Here is a 16,599-nt window from a genome sequence, read left to right on the forward strand (position 1 = left end):
TTTTGCTGCTCTTGAACTTGCAAGCTTGTGGTTTTGAGTGAATGGCTGCAGTACAGGCATTTAACCACTGTGCCAAGGGCTCCTCTTAATATCTTAATAACTAGGTTAGAGCTATGAGCTTACCTTGCCCTGCCTGCGTGTGGTAACAACTATTCTTTCTCCTTTAGTAATAGTGGTTCTTTGTTTCCTTTCGATAGTTGAAACAGGCTTGCTTGGATGAGTTCCATCCCCTCACTAATACAATAATTCCAGTATTTTTTGTTCTGATATCTTTCATTTTATGGCAGGGAGAATGAAGCTTTTAATTGATTATTTAAATTTGTAGCGTCATGAGAACCACTTCTGGTGATCATTGGTTTCCAGCATATATTGTCCCTCTTCTTGTACCTGGTGATGAACTTCCCCTGTTCAGACTTGATGTTTTGTATGGACCTCTGCTTGTCCTACCTCTCTTACCTTTACTTCTCGGTAAAGAGACACTATATCCTGCTCATTACCACCAACTGTGGAACTCTTCTAAACAGCCTCATAGCCTCTGTGTGGGAAATTTTATTCCTTCGATGTCATCACTGGGCACTACCTGTGAGGTACATTTAATACAGGCTACAGCCACACTTTGATATAATTTTGTGACTCTTTGTGTATGAATTTCTTCACCCAAATCCACCTCCTGTCACCCAGAGTTAACTATCTCCACTGAACAGTTGCTGCCAGTACAGATCCTACATGTCTGAACTGATAACCACTTAAACAACACTGTTGTAGCATTCTAAGAAGTAAGTGTGTCTGTTATGGATTTTAAAGCTTAGTTGATGCTATTATTTATTTAATTCCTATATTTCTCATGCATCACATTATGGCATTCTTTATCCTGACTAGAATTATTCTAAATAAGATCTGACTAACTTCATTCCTAGCTAAACCTCACTGAATAAACTGTTCCCTTACTGAAACTATTTTGAACTCTGACTTATCTTAAACCCATACTCTCAGTAACTGACCAACATATTTGCATTTTCAAAAGGACATTCAAAGTCCCAACCAGTCACTCCAACATTCTGTGCTCTCATCTCCCAAAAGAATTCTTACTTTAACACTTCTACTCTTATGTACCAATCATGACAATAAATTACCTTATTTCGTATAATATAAACACGTTTATTCCATTTCAGAATATCACAGTTGTTGCCTTCCAAAGCACTCTTTTGCACACTCTGAATCTCTATAGTGAGAGGGCCTAAATAGATGAGCAAAGGCGGTAATCTACATAATTTTTGAAAATGATCGCACTGTTACAGCCTTACGTGTATTACCTACCATCTGCCTAGTTAAAGATACGGTGATGCTCTGTAAATGAATTACAAACCTCAACAGGTGCAAGCTAGCATAAGCACTCTTTGAAGGGCCTCTCTTTAAAGGTGTACTCAGTTGCTGTAAGTCATCAGGCTGACTTACTGAATGAAAAAGCAGAGGTCCTAAATGGTAAGACTGAAAGAGGTGAAGTAGTACAAAGGAAATCCACCACTTATCTAACTCTGAAGCTTTATTCTCCAGAGTCATCCTTAAAACTCTTTCTAAGTGCTAGAAAGAACAACACAACTTGAGATGAAAGAATGGCTAATGGTAGATTTGATATCCAAGTCTAGTCTATGCCATTTAGGAACTAATGCTTTGCTCTGCTGCGCTCAAACATGAAGTCAATGAAAATGTCTTAAGTCCAACTGTATAACATTAATTGAAGGTCAATTAAAAATTAAAGGCCGCATTGCTCAGAATAAGAAAAAACTGATGACAAGAACACACAAGATATCTCTGTAAGTAGCTTTCCTACTCTTTTATAATCATATTAAATAAAAAATTAGGAATGCTATTTGTGGCTCTGACACATGACAACTTTGACTGAGGATGGAATATTAACTTGTCAAGTAAGGACTACCAATGGCTCCTGCAGTCTTGTCAGACTAAATCTAATTCACTAATTCATCTTTTCTATTCCTAGGACCATTTCTCCAGGTGAGCCAAATAGGACTGAATACCTAAATATCATATTAATCCTTTAATACAATATGGCTATCATCAAAAAGTTTGACACTAACACAAATTACAAACTTGAGATGAATAAGAAATTACATTGACTTTAAAAGTGTGGCCTTATCTATTCACATGTTCACAGTGGCCTACTTCTTCACCACCACAAACTACATCCATATTGCTGTATTCTGATGGTCGAAGTTATTTCAGTGCCAACTGTCTAACTCAACTGACAATACTGAGTACTCCCAATAAATTATTTTGAATGGACCCCTGTTGCCTGTTGGCTCTGCAAGCAGTTATGCCTCTGGATGTGGCAAAGGCAGCAGCAGTAGTGGCAGAATGAGAAAAATTGTGTGTGCGGGCGGGGGGGATATGGAAGGCCTGCAAACAGCTACAAAGATGGGGATGAGTCATGTGAGGAAGCAGCTGCTGGCCTACCTGGTAGATCCTTGGCACGCTAGGCATAGTAGCTTGACAATCATCTGTGCCATACAGCAAGCCATTATATAAGCCAGTGTTTCTGAGGATATCTGATATGGGGGACTGGCAATGTTTTGTCCTATGTGACAGGGATTGGTTAGCTACCACAGTTCCTTTCCTGGAAGCTCTCGGTGAACTGGCACCAGTCCACAGACTACTTTAGCATAGGTCTAAGCCACCTTTCTGCAAATGTCTTGGTTTTGATAACCTACCCTAGCCCTGAAGCCAGACTCTGAGAATAGATAGCCTGGAGTGAGCAGTTGCCTCCTCTCCTGGTCACAGCTGCCACAAATTCCTCTTCTCTGTCTAGGTGGGAAGAAACTAAAAGCAAAATGGCTAACTTAGCAGGATCTTATGTTACCACACTCCACCAACAAGATTTTGGCCTTCATACCCCCCCCCCCCAAAAAAAAACCCCCCTAGAAAAATGTATTTAATTACATCAGACACATGTAGGCACCTATCCTGAAATAGGCTGGGATTGCCATAAGAATACTCTTTGTAGGGGTACCACAAACTTGCAGTATGTGGTGGACACTCCACTTTTCATTAATTTATTGAAGGCTTTTTTGATGGAGAAGCAGCACAATTAAACTGAGAGAAGCTTAGGCTCCTCTCTTCAAGATGCCAACCACAGATGCTGGTGAAATGTCAGGAAGAAACTCTTCTAGTACATGGCCACATAGCCCGAAAAACCCACAAAAAAACACTCCCAGTTCCTTCACCATGTACACATCAGACTTGGTCTCCAGGCCTTTCATAACTGAGAGCTCAGTCTTTTAAGTGTCATATCTTTTTTGTTCATATGTTTTGCAAATAATGTTTATAAAGGCATACCTCGGTTTTAAAAGCATCTGACAAAGAAGCTCCTTTTTGCAGTCATTTCCCATCCCTCCCCTCAGTTTGCTTTTCATCTTGGTCCTGTGTCTAGATGGAAATTTATAGCAGCATAGCATAGGGAGGATGGTGAAGAAGGGGTGGAGAAACACAAACTTTTGATGTATGGCCGTAGCAGTGTACTGGGAGAGAATGGGATTCTACTCTAGCCATCCTGCTTTAGCTCTGTTCCTGCTTATAACAGGCAAAGTAAACAGCAGCTGTCTGCAGAATTCCTTATTGAGCATACGTGAATACGAAATGGAGAGAAAAAAAGAAACCTAGGCACGTTACACACCACCATAAGGGACGTCCTTAGGACGTCCCATTTGGAAAAGGGGGCATCTCTTCCAGACGCCCCTTACCCTATTACGAACAGAGTCCATAACAAATGGCGGCGGCCGTTCCACACGACCGCCGCCATTTTGACGTAGCGGATGCTCTGCATCCACACGTCGCGGCCCAGAAGTGACGCCACGAGTGCACGCTTTGGCACTTGCGGCGTCTCTTCTGGGTTGCCGGAAGGAGCGTGATTTTTGTGGTTTGGCTGCTGCGACTCCTCCACGCTGCAACAGGCAGCGGCCCGAGACCGCCCCTTTGGGGCGGTCTGTAACGGGCCCTAATAAACCTTGCCTTACCAGCTACCCCCCATCATGTGAAAGAAGCATAAATCTATACATTTGGCCTCTTTGGATGCATTTTGGAAGAAGCTTTCAAGCATTTCAAAACTGATTTTGTTTTCTTATGCAAATCTTACCTGATGTGGTTGATTCATTTCACGTTTGTTAGTTTTAGATAAAATGTATGCTGAAACAAATTAAGCTGCTCTTCTTTTTTGTGGTGCAGAAACCTATTCCTATTCTTTCCATATTATTTCTGCCTCTTGTATCAAATATTCTAGTAAAGAAGTAATGCCCAGGAACATCTCTTCTTTGTTAACTGGGGTTTATCTGTTTATAATAGCCTTGTTGAATATCAGTCTGTTTATGATTACCTTCTGCATTCAGTTTTGAATTTACTCACCTAGCTTATATTCCTTAGAATGGACAATGAAGACCCTTTCCCCCCTCCAAGTCAATATACCAGTGGGGACCCAGAACTATCTTAAATTCTCCTTGAAACATAAACTTATTCTATCAACTTACATTCCCAAATGGTTATTGTTTCAATATATATTTGAATCCTTACCGAGTCAGGGTGCAGTCCAAGGATTGCTTTGAAATGCTGACTAGGAAATTACACTTTCTTCCTACTAGTGAATAAGTATGCAGAGCAAATTAGTCTACCATCCAGTTGTTACAACCTCTTTTACTACATTTCTTTCAGTTGTTTTTGAATAGTTGCAAGCTAGTGTTTTCTTGTTTAACAAACTGTTCTAAAATACACATGTGCATTCAAGATTGACAGCAGCAGAAAGACAAGTTTAATAAGTATTTGTTGTGCTCAATTGTTCCAGGGCTTTGTTTTTCCTTACTTGAGGTACAGCGTGCAAACGGATCTTGTAGCACCTTTGAGACCAATTGAGAGAACGAAGTTGGTAGCTTAAGCATTTGTAGACTTAAGTAGATTATTTGACTTTCCTCTCTGCTTTCAGTGGCGCGTTACAGACAGGCCCATGAGGTGCCGTCATCGCGCCATCATTACGCATGAGGGGTGGCGCTTCCTGATGCGCCTTGCCCCTCACACGTAATGACTATGTCAAAATGGCGGCGGCCATTCCACACGGCCGCCGCCATTTTGACGTAGCGGACGCTCTGCGTCCGCACATCGCACCCCAGAAGTGACACCGCGAGTGCACGACTAGCACCTCATGGTGTCTCTTCCGGGGCCCAGGAAGGAGCGCAATTTTCGCGCTCCTTCTCTGCAGCGTCTGGGAACTGTGCTGTTTGGCTGCTGCGGTTCCCGGACGCTGCAACCGGCGGTGGCGGCAGACCGCCGCTTCTCGGTGGTCTGTAACGGGCCAGTGTTAACTGATTGACTCCTAACTCATAATGGATAGATGGGACCATGTGCATTGGAAAAAAGAACAACGGGAAGCAACTGTATATTGAGAGCCAGTGTGGTGTAGTGGTTTGAGCATTGGTGTATGACTCTGCAGACTAGGATTTGACTCCCAGTCCAGTCATGAAAACCCACTGGGTGACCTTGGGCAAGTCACATTCTCTCTGCCTCAGAGAATGACAATGGCAAACCCCTCTGAAGAAACTTGCCATGATAGAGTCACCATAAGTTAGAAACAACTTGAAGACACACAACAAGCCATGTGCATTGGAAGAAAGAACTACTGCAAGCAACAGTCATAGATACATCTGGTACATCCTTCCTTGCCTTGATGTAACACAACCATAATCAGTCAGTGTTACGGTTAAGGATGGTACCATCGAATGTGTCGATATTTCTAAAAGAAGCAACATACTGCCTTTACTTTTCTGGGAACTGGTAAAAGTTTTCATGTGCCCTCTACTGGACAGGTTGAAACATTACACTAGCCTGCTGGGATTCAGTAATTGCCAAAAATTGCTTAGGCAGTCCCCCATTAGGACAAACTTGAATTCAGAACATGCTGAAATCCAGATGTATTCCTTCTTAAATCTAGTTTTCTGAAGTTCTGCATCCTGTTGCATTGAACTCTGTTGCTTTTTAATCATTTATCTCAGGATCATCTGAAACATTTTTGCTTCTTCCCCATCTCTTCTACCCCACCCATATTATTCTGGTTTTCTTGTCCTCATGTGCAGTCTTAGCCATTTGCATTAGATTATTTTTGAATAAATTGTGGCTTGAAATCGCGTATCGCTTTCTCTTCCCTTATACTGCTTATCGTACCCAGACCTTTTAATGAAAAGAGGTAAATACACAATTGCATTTTGATTTCCAGATTTCCTAAAGATTCTTAATGGCTACATTGGCTCTTGTTCAGCAATCAAATAGAACTGAGAAAGTGTTGGAAAAGTTCGTGAGTGGAATTGGGCAGATTGGGTAGAGAATAATGTTCATTCTTGCCACAATTGTCTAGAAATAACTAAAATCATTTCCTAATCTATGCTGCTATGCCTAGCAATTGTGTCAAGAAGTCCAGCTCTTGCCAGTGTTCATTTACTTAAGGCATTTATGGCCTTTTGACCCACCAGGGGCTCTGAGGTGATGTGCAGTAGGTAAAACATATTTAAAACATTAAATAAATAAATAAAACCTAGTTAAAACAAATGAAGCTTTTCTTTTAAACTCCCTCTAAAAATATTTTTAAACAGCTTTAAAATAGCACTAAAAGCAATTATGTTGTCAAGAAGCCTATGTTTTGTTTTAAAAATAAAATCCTGACATATTCTTATTAAAATTCAGCCAAATTCACAGTAGGTAGTAGCCTAGATTGGCTAAGTTTCTTTTGCTCTGGCGAGAGCCTTCACTCATATGTTCCTAAGAAAAAAGTGCTGTGTATAGAGCTTCTGAGGGAGGTGAGACAAACCTAAAGCATAGTATTAGAAATCCCCTTTTAAAACAACACAAGGTGACAACCTAAGAATAAAGCACTGGCTCTTCTTAATTTCTTTAAGCTTCCCACTCCCCAGAAGCTGTCAGCCCCACCACCTGAGACTTTCCACTCTGGAATCACAAAACAGTACATCTGAATCACAGGCCTGTATGACTGTTGCCTAGCAAGTCTGTATCGACTTGAGCTGTTTTTCAAGGATACGGCTCTGGTTTTTGTGATGATGGTGGCCTGTTATTAAGGAGAAGATATTACTAAAATGTGTTTTTCATGCACTTTAATTTACAGAATAAAGAATTAGAACAAGGCCTCAAACAATTTTTTAGTGTTCCATGGAGAAAAAGTTTGAGAACTGCCTGGAACACGCCATATGATTTCAATACCACTTTTGAAGTCTCATTTTCTGGGCAGAAATTTATGCTAGGCCATTGATAAGTGTTTGCAATGTTTATAAATACCAATTAATCCATTTAAAGATAAAACCACCCTTCAGGTCTACAATTAATGAGCATCTCCCAATTGTGTGCTTTGGCTGCCACCTGCGGGTAGAAAGGAAAAGGACAGGAAAAATGTAGAACTTTTGTTGTAACATTCTACATCCCTCTTCTTTTCTCTTTCCCTGAGAATGAGGAGTGTCTCTTTAGATATAATTGCTGTAGGATGCCATAGAAAGGGCCAGAGAGAATTTGTCTTTTCACTGTTCTTTTTAGAGTCATTTAGTTGTACAGGCAGTGTAACAGCTTCAATTTCCTTGGTGCAGAAAAGCCAACATGTATGAGGAATGTTATCAAGTATAGATATAGATATTGTCACTTTTGCTGCATTGCGAAGGCGGCCTGGATATCTTACAAAATTCCCCTTTTGCAAATACTTAGAAAGGCTGCCTAAATTTCTTATAATACTGATGAAAAGGAGCTTTAAAGGTAGGTTAACACTCTCACATTACTTTCATAGAGGATTTGTAAATACAGATTTATTTTTAATTGAAGTTCTCTATTTGCACACCAAATGGAAAACAAACAAAGGAGGTGTGTGGTCCACACTCAAACCAAATGTCTGACATGGATCATAGACCTTTCATTTGGACCACAGATGTGTTATAAAAGTGACACAGGGTTTTTGAGTGCTCCAAGGTCTTCATTAGACATTATGGAACAAAAGTTAGTAGATATTGGAAGAGATAGTTTGAAAAGCTGCAGAGATTTACCACTGCCGAGAAATACTACTGTGCAGTGTTCACAGAAAGATCAAAAGTGATGATTAAAATTTCTGATTGTGTAACATACATTGGCATCACATAACTTAACAGCTTAACAAGTTAGTTGAGCCAATGAAAGTTCTGCTGTGTATGCTTTTCACACAATATCCTATAACTACTTGAGGAGATTGCTGTTGCATGCCTTGAAGTTGTTTCCAGGTTGTGGTGAACCTATCATGTGGGGCAGGGTTTGGCAAGAGAAAGTTTGCAGAGGGGGTTTGCCATTGCCTTTATCTAAGAGAGTAATTGCCCAAGATTACCCAGGAGAGTCTTATGGCTGAGTAAGGATTCAAACTCTAGTTTCCCGGAGTCCTACACTCGACACTCAAACCACTATACCACATTGGTTCTCCTCTTGGGGGATTCTGGACTAGTAATGTCCTTTGTAATGTGTGGATAGTGTTTAGACCTTTAACACAAGATAAAGCAAAGGTAGAAAAATTGACCATAATAAAGACTAAATATTTAGTTTTAGGTCATTCTTCTATTATGCCAACCCAAAAGGGCACAAACATTTGTGAAAGTTTTTGAGATCTCCATACTTCATCTCTAGAGACACAAAAAGATTGCACACATCTTTTATTATCCTAATACGGATTTTGAAATTTGTAATACATAGCACAGGTATACAATGAGAAATATAATCAGATTTCCTGTTGTAAAACTTAGGCCTGATCCAGACGGACCTATAGTGCGCCCTTGACACGTGCTAGGGGTTGGCAAGGGCGCACCGCTCATACATGCCTCGCCCAGTGTGTGACAAGGGCGTTAAAATAGCGGCACCCTGTACAGACAGGCGGCACCATTTTGATGCGATGGACGCCTAGTGTCTGCACGTTGCAGCGCCATAATGACGTTGCGAGTGCGCCATTGGCGCACTGTGGCGTCATTATGGTGCCGCAAAAAGAACCCGCTTTTTGTGGGTTCTTTTTGCCCCGTGAGGGAGCTGTGTGGTTTGTCTGCTGCAGCTTCCTCGTGGGCAGACCATCTTTTTTGGACAGTCTGTACCCTGCCTTAACATGCTATCCACATGTACTTTTTAAAGAAAGATTAAGCTGGTTCTTAACTACCCCTAAAAGTGCAAGCCAGGCACGTGATAGATACCTCTTTACTTGCATGTTGACATGAATAACTGGCATTGTGAGCATTATTTTCAAAATACACTTTTCTATAGAAAAACCTGGCATTCTGAAAGTAACATGCCATTGATACCGGAGATCTGATGAACTTGCAGATGTCTGCATTTAACTGTCCAAAATATAAGGGTCAAGATCAGTAACTGGGATAAGTGACTTATCAACACTTTCTAAAGTATGTGAACAGGTGTTGTTTTAATTGCAGCAGTCATACCATCGTGGACCTTTGTGTGTGTGTGTGTGTGTGTGTGTGTGTGTTTTAATGCCTCTGCAATATTAGTGATAACATTGCTTAAGTAATGAATGTTTATTAAAAATGAAATTTCCACATTTTTTCAGAGGTTTCCAAAATGGCTTGCAGTGTTCCTTTCATCCACCAGATGTGCGCAGTTGAGCCACTTTGGCTCAGTTTCCTGGCAGTGATGTCAGAAGCATGGGATTGGAGGAGGACGTCGGCTGACATTGTGTCATCTAGGCGGTGGCCATTTCCTCCTCCCATCCCTCTTCCTCTTCCCCCCTCCCATCCCTCTTCCTCTTCCCCCTCCCTTCGTGCTGGCCTCGTTTCTTGGAAACAAAGAAAGGAAAAGCCAGGGTGTTCCTTTTGCACAGACAAAGGCATTTCCCCCTGCCAGGGCCTATTGCTTTCTCCATCTGCTGTTTTTTCCTTTCATACCAGCCATTCCTCAATGCAGAAGCTTTAGCAGCAGCTCAGATTACATTTTAGGGGTTCATTGTGTTTCCTTTTAGTGCACTAAAGGAGATTTATCACCCTCTTCTGTTGTGGTGTGTGTGTGTGTGTAAATAAGACAGAGAATGGGTGAAATCAGAAAAGTAATGCAAGATTATTATGATCAGGTGGGGAGGGGGGTTCCAGCCGTTCCTGAACTACCATGTGCTGTTCTGAGATACCTAGAGAAGGTTTGGAGGTAACCACAACTATATTTCAGGAAAGTAGTTCATGTCATTTGCAAAGATTTTATTATGCTAAACCCTATTGCAATCACACGACTATTACTTTACTGAGGGACCTCTGTGCCAGGTAATTTCCTTATTATGTGCTTTCTGCCCTTGTTTCTATTTAGTTCCCATCCTGGTTCCTTATATCATTAATCGTCAAATATTTTGCCAAGAGTCCCTCACTTTGTATAAGTATGGGTTCCTCCAGCTCCTTCGACTCTGCTACCCATCCTATGGCTGGTATATTACTTTTTTTCCACAAGTGCTAATGCTCATACATAATCATTAGACAACATCTTAATGTTGCAGTTGTGATCCAACTTGTTTTATTAGTCTCCAGATAAAGTGAACTTTTATTTCCAGATCTTGATTTGAATCACCCGAGTTTTATTGCTGGATGAAATCGACCGTCTTATGTTCTGTACTTCATAGCCCAGGAGTGGATTGGCATGGTTTTTACTCCTTTGTTTTGTGTCCCAACAGTGTGCATTCAGAATAGCATGTTGCATGTTTTAAAATGCAATGTGCAGCTAACCTATTCTAAGCGGTCTTGAATATGTTATAAAGTAACGCTCCTCAAAGTGGTGGTCCATGGACAATTGCCACTGTGTGAGCCCATTGGCTGCTGGCTTGCAGTGAGTTTCCAAGAAACTATACAAATACAACAATTGGATCAAATATAATACATAGAGTTGGAAGGGATTGCATCTAACACTACTCCATGCCATGCAGGAATACACAACTAAAGCACACCCATAAGAGAACTACCCAGTCTCTGTTTAAAGACCCCCAAAGACCTTCCACCCTGCAAGGAAGTCTGTTCTACTATTAGTCCACTACTTTATATCTACTATTGGCCCACTAATGTTCCTAGCTATTCCTGGGGCCTTTGATTTCCTCCATGTATTTTTGTTTTATCTCAGTGGCCTCTTCCATCCTTCCATCCTTCATACCTGTGATTCTCACTCCATATTGTTTCAAGAGGGTGTGTGCAGTTGCTAGGGGTTGTATAAACCTTAACCTAGTCTGAGTTGCCCTAATTTGGATAAAAGCTGAGTTGCCATGTTGCATAGTCTTCCTTGTAGGTGTAAACAAGAGGGGACAAGAGAGTGTGCTACTCTCACCTCAGCTGTTAATGTTTTGATTGACACAGTTGAGAACAGTGGGACTTCATGCTTCTTTTCTCAAGCAATGTATTTCTTGATAAAAACTACTTTCCTTGCCATAAGAGACCATATAATAGATTTGGTCATAATGCAGCAAATATACAAACTCAGTCTTAAACAACAGGAGGAAAAAATTTGCCAACTTCTGCTACCTTAAAGTTTGTATTTCTTTTCTTGCCTGTACTAATATGGCTATGAAGATTTTAAGACAAAGGGTATGTGGGTCAGATATTGTTTTTGCTTTCCCAGTACAGTTACGTATTCCAACCTCACAGTTTGAATATTAGCCTTATTTGAATATTAACCTTACTGTGTTTTCCTAAGGAAGAGCCAATTTTGCAAATGTAGTAGTTAGGGTGATAAGAAATTCCACAGCTTGCAACATTTTCTGGCAAATTCAGTCCCACTGATTCCTAATTGCAGCAGTGGGAATATTCCAAGGATGAACTCTTCAAGCACCAGATGGTGCTGTTGCCCCATTTTAGTATTTTCCTATCTTCTTTTGCCGCATTCAGCCATTTTAGAGAGCATATTTTCCTTCCTTCCAGACTCCATTTTGTGTTTATGGCGCAGAAAAATAAAACAGAGAAAGGGAGGAGTCTGCAAGGAGGGTGAGACAAGCTGAGTCAAAGCCTGGTGCTTTTTGATGGCTCTGCTTTCTATCCTCTCGTGTACACATGCTCTCTCTCTCTCCCCCACTAAGATACAAACTAGCAAACAAGCTTCATTTCACACATGGTGGTATGTGTCGGTGCTCACTACCAGCTCTAAACCGTACATGTAGCAGTTCTTGAGCTCCCTTTTCTTCTGGCATTAATTACTGGCATTCTGGATAGCTCACTTTCCCTCTGTGCCTTCATAACCCCCAGTTAGCTGTAATACAATGCCATAGATTTACATGTTGTGACAATTCCTGAACTCTTACTTAGCTAGTCTGGAAAGGAATGTTTTTCCCTGACCCAGTGTAAGAAAAATGTCTTAAGGCAACAACAAAGAAAACAGAATCCGATTCTAAACAAATCTAATCTTTCATACTATTTTATTTCTTCCTGAATCCAAGGATTTGGAAAGATCTTTTTTTAACCCATCAAATCTTACATAAAATCTTAAATGCCATACCAGTACAGATTAACATGTTTTATTCTACCATCACCAATCTGTAGCAGGTTCTGTTCTGATATTGTGCATACATATACCTAGAGGAGTAAGGGATTTTTTTACCCCCTTTGTAACACTAGAAAGCTGATGCTGGCAGAGGGTCTGAGCAGATTGCTACACTGTGCACATAAGAAGGATGAGGGCTGTGTTCTTGTGATCTGCAATGTCCAGAAGCCCAGGGAGTTGAGTTCTCATACTGTTGTAAGCTGTCTGTGAGTATTCCTTGGAGCGGTTACTGTGATGTGGGCCCCAAGAGTTCTTGATGGAAGAGGAGCTGAGCTTCCATTGGGTTTTCTTTATTGTGATAAACAAAAAGTCTTATATGTGTCCAGCTTTTCTCAGTGTCCCACTCTGTCATGCCTCCCTATTCAGTGATCATTCCTGCTGGACCCTTTGTGAACCAAGCTGCTTCCACAGGTTCCTGTTTGCCTTCCGTAATTTGAGATCACCTTGGTTTTGTGCCCACTGACATGTTAAATCTTCATAGCTGTGTTGTGCTACTTCAGAATGCACAAGATAATCAAATGGTCTTCCAAATAAATAGTGTTCCCTGCACATGGGAAATTAGTCTGTTTGGGAGGAGTCTCTACACTTAGACTTCTCCCTGGAATCTATTTTTTCTGTTCCAGATTTGTTTAATTTTTTGGAGCATATCTGACCTTATGCACTCTACACCTCATTCTGAAGTGTTGGAGAAATATATCACTATACTGAGTCCTTGTCACTTGTTGCACTAAAAAAGTGGAATTGCACTCCCTTTCCCCAAGCAGTTCCATTACACAGTTTAAAGCAATATGTGCTTCCCAACCATACTGCCTACCTTTTAAAATATGGAATTATAGAAAACCTTTCTGAGCCAGAGAACTTCAAACCACACAGATATGCTAAAGCAGCTGTGCTTCCTTTCTGTCTCAGAACCCTTAATTTGTGCATTGATGCAGATGCCCAGAAAACTAGGTCAGTGACTCTGAACCCTTAGTAATAATACTCCTAATCTGTGGGGTATATATGTGTCAAGGATGATAAAACGTTAAAGGAAGGCACACTGAGTAAATTCTGCCCCTTCACCCAACTCCTACCTGCATTCACATTATTTCCCTCTTTAATCTTGCCAGGAAGTGCAATTCATTATGCCATTTAGTCAGTAGCATTAGTTTTGACATAATGAAGTCTCTTCTGTTACTATAATGCAGAGAAACTGTGTTTAAACTGGATAGATGTAATTTGCTTTTACCTTTGAAAGGAAATAGAGAAGGATTACAAAGCTACCCTAAATTCTTATATGAATAAGGGAGCTGTGTAGCATTTGTTCCAACAGGTGGTACATCCCTTAAGGCATGGCATAAGAAGCAGCCTACTATTCTCCAGATTGGACTACAGCTCCCAGAATACCTGATCACTGTCCATGATGGCTTGGGTTTATGAGGATTGTAGCCCAAACCATCTGAAGTACAGTACAGCATAATGCCCATCCTTGGCACAAGATACTGCAGATGCATTGTGCTCCTAAATATTACACTTTCTTTCTTTCTTTCTTTCTCTATCTCTCTTTCAAACATGCACACACAGATAGAGTCTTACATTCCTATCAAATATCTGTAACTATACACATGTTTTTGAACTTCAACCTCAATAATCCTTCACTGCTGGCTGTTCTGGCTAAGACTGATGGGAACTGTAGCCATATTTACAGAGGGCCATAGTTGCCTAAATAAAAGAACAAAACCTACAATTTTTGAAACAAACAATTTATTGGCTGATTGCTTGAACATAGTTCTTCACCACCAACAATTACCAGTTGAGTGTTGGCTTTACAGCTGGAGGGGGTAATGTATGGCTTATAAGATGCATAAGGCTTCCATGCTCTTTTTTGCATCCCCAGGAATATTTTAAAAAACAAAACAAAAACACAATCTATTTCTTAATATTAACCTTTTCTTTCCTTAAAATAAATATATTTCTTATTTTTATAATAAACAAGTACTTACCATTTTTGCCATATTTTATCCTAGATACAGATATATTTGTATCTATTTTGCTCATTTTATCTATTAAACACCTAGGTTTTGCATTTTCCCTTAGACCTCTGCCCAAGAATGCAGCCCATATACAACCAAAAAAATGGCTTCTGACCCTATTGAAGTTTAGAAGCTAGTGAAAAAATATATGTGATCAAACCTGGTAGCAACCATGGTAGTGAGAGCATTGCACATTGACTTTATGAAACATAGAAATCATAGCGTTGGAAGGGACTTCAAAGGCAATATTGACTGACCCTCTGCCAGTGTAAGAGATCTGATAGCATCCCTAGCAGATGGTCATCCAGCCTTTGCTGGAAAACATTTCACAAATGAGTGTTCACTGCTTTCTTGGGCATCAAACTCCACCATTGAACAGCTTATACTGTACTACCAGGAAGCTCACCCTAATTTTAACTTAGTGCTGGGCCAACTGTTCCTTAAATCAAGTGATAGGAGGATAGACTGTTACCACTTGGGAACTTGTGCAGTAGTTGCCATCACTGTTGTGCCATCTCCCCAACAATGCAAAAGGATGGAGTTACTGAAGTTATTTATAGCAAACTGAAAGTCAAATAGCGCAGTCTCTTTTGTGGGCATACAGCTTGATCTGTAGTCTTTATCACAGATATCTGTTTTGGCTGTAAAATAGAAAGTGTGGCTTCCACCATTTGTCTTTCTTTGTTATGGTACTTCAGACAAACATTAACTGTGAAACTCTATCATCTTACCTATTATTATGTGAAATAACATACGTCCTGTCGTCTAACTACAAGGTTTTATTTCTCCCTTTTTTAGCTGTCTCTAGTTTATACAGGATTCTTATCCAGACATTCACCTTCACATGAGTACAGCTTAAAATATGTTGGATATATAGTCGACCCTCCTTATAGGCGGGCTTGCCTTCCGCAGCTTTGAGCTTACGCTATGTTCAAGGCAAGCCCCATCAGAAATAATGGAGTGCATACTCGCATTGTGTGCCCTGTGCATTGCCGCGAGCACACACCCCATTATTTTCTATGAGGCTTGAGCATACGCTCTTTTTTCCATACACAGGGTGTGTGTGTCTGGAACGGCTCCCCCACGTATGGGGAGAGTGGACTGTATAAGGCTATGTGTGTAAACCCTGACATCCATCATTCCCCCATGTCATGTTCAGATCTTTGTGCATTCAGTGGAGAGGTTTGAAAAACAGTTTATAAACAGAGTTGTTTGCATATGTAGAGCTCCCACAGTTGGGAACCCTGCCTTATCACGGTTCCTGATCCAAAAATTCTGTAAGCGTGTTCAAGTGAAAATGCTCGCAGAATCCTTTTCAGATCTTCACACTGAATGCACAAACACCAGGAATACCCCTTAGTTTGTGGGGACATTAAAGGGTGGGGCTTACATTCAGCCATCCAACATACATGTTTTTGCTCTATCCTTGTGCAGGTGAATGTTTGCTAGGTTGGCCTGTTAATCCCATTGCTATCCTGTTCCTTAACTCTGGTGCTACAGTTGCCATCAATCCTGTTGCATTTTAGCTTAAGAAGAAAAAAAAGGAAATGTAAAAAGTATTTCATTGGGCTCCTTATGTCTGCCATCTCTTTAAAATAACAGGAGGAGGATTGTGTTTCTTTTGGAAGAGTTATAGCTGTGGAATTTTAATCTGAAAGGACTGCTATGATCTTCTTATTCCTTTTGTCCATAGCAAAGAAACTACAGGAGAATGAAGAGGAGAAGGGACAATCTAAGAAGAAGGTCAAGGAGCTGAGAGTGCTGGATTCAAAGAATGCACAGAACCTTTGTGAGTATGATGAACTGGGAGCATTTGCCTGTGATTCCAAGGAGATTTTAGAATTTACTGGTAAGAATGCTTTCAGACAGTCGGCTGTAGAGGCCCAAAGATTTAATTGTGATTTTCTTTGAATTTGGCAGCAATTTTTTTGGGTTCCTTCCGCATGCCTTACGAAGAGATCAAGAATGCTATCCTGGAAGTGAATGAAGCTGTGTTGACTGAGTCCATGGTGCAGGTGGGTAAAGG

The 16,599-nt window shown here is 40.7% G+C and overlaps 1 protein-coding gene across 1 annotated transcript in view; it reads left to right on the forward strand.

Annotated features, from left to right (window-relative positions):
- Positions 1 to 16,599, forward strand: part of DIAPH1 (diaphanous related formin 1) — a 114,706-nt gene that overhangs the window by 61,025 nt on the left and 37,082 nt on the right. Inside the window, exons 18-19 of the mRNA XM_089516182.1 lie at positions 16,267 to 16,362; positions 16,494 to 16,588. Of these exons, the coding sequence (XP_089372308.1) occupies positions 16,267 to 16,362; positions 16,494 to 16,588 (191 nt within the window). The remainder of the gene's footprint in view (positions 1 to 16,266; positions 16,363 to 16,493; positions 16,589 to 16,599) is intronic.

This window comes from Sceloporus occidentalis, unplaced genomic scaffold (genome assembly GCF_023333645.1).
Source record: "Sceloporus occidentalis isolate IW3139 unplaced genomic scaffold, rSceOcc1.0.p SCAF_3, whole genome shotgun sequence".
NCBI lineage: Eukaryota > Metazoa > Chordata > Lepidosauria > Squamata > Phrynosomatidae > Sceloporus > Sceloporus occidentalis.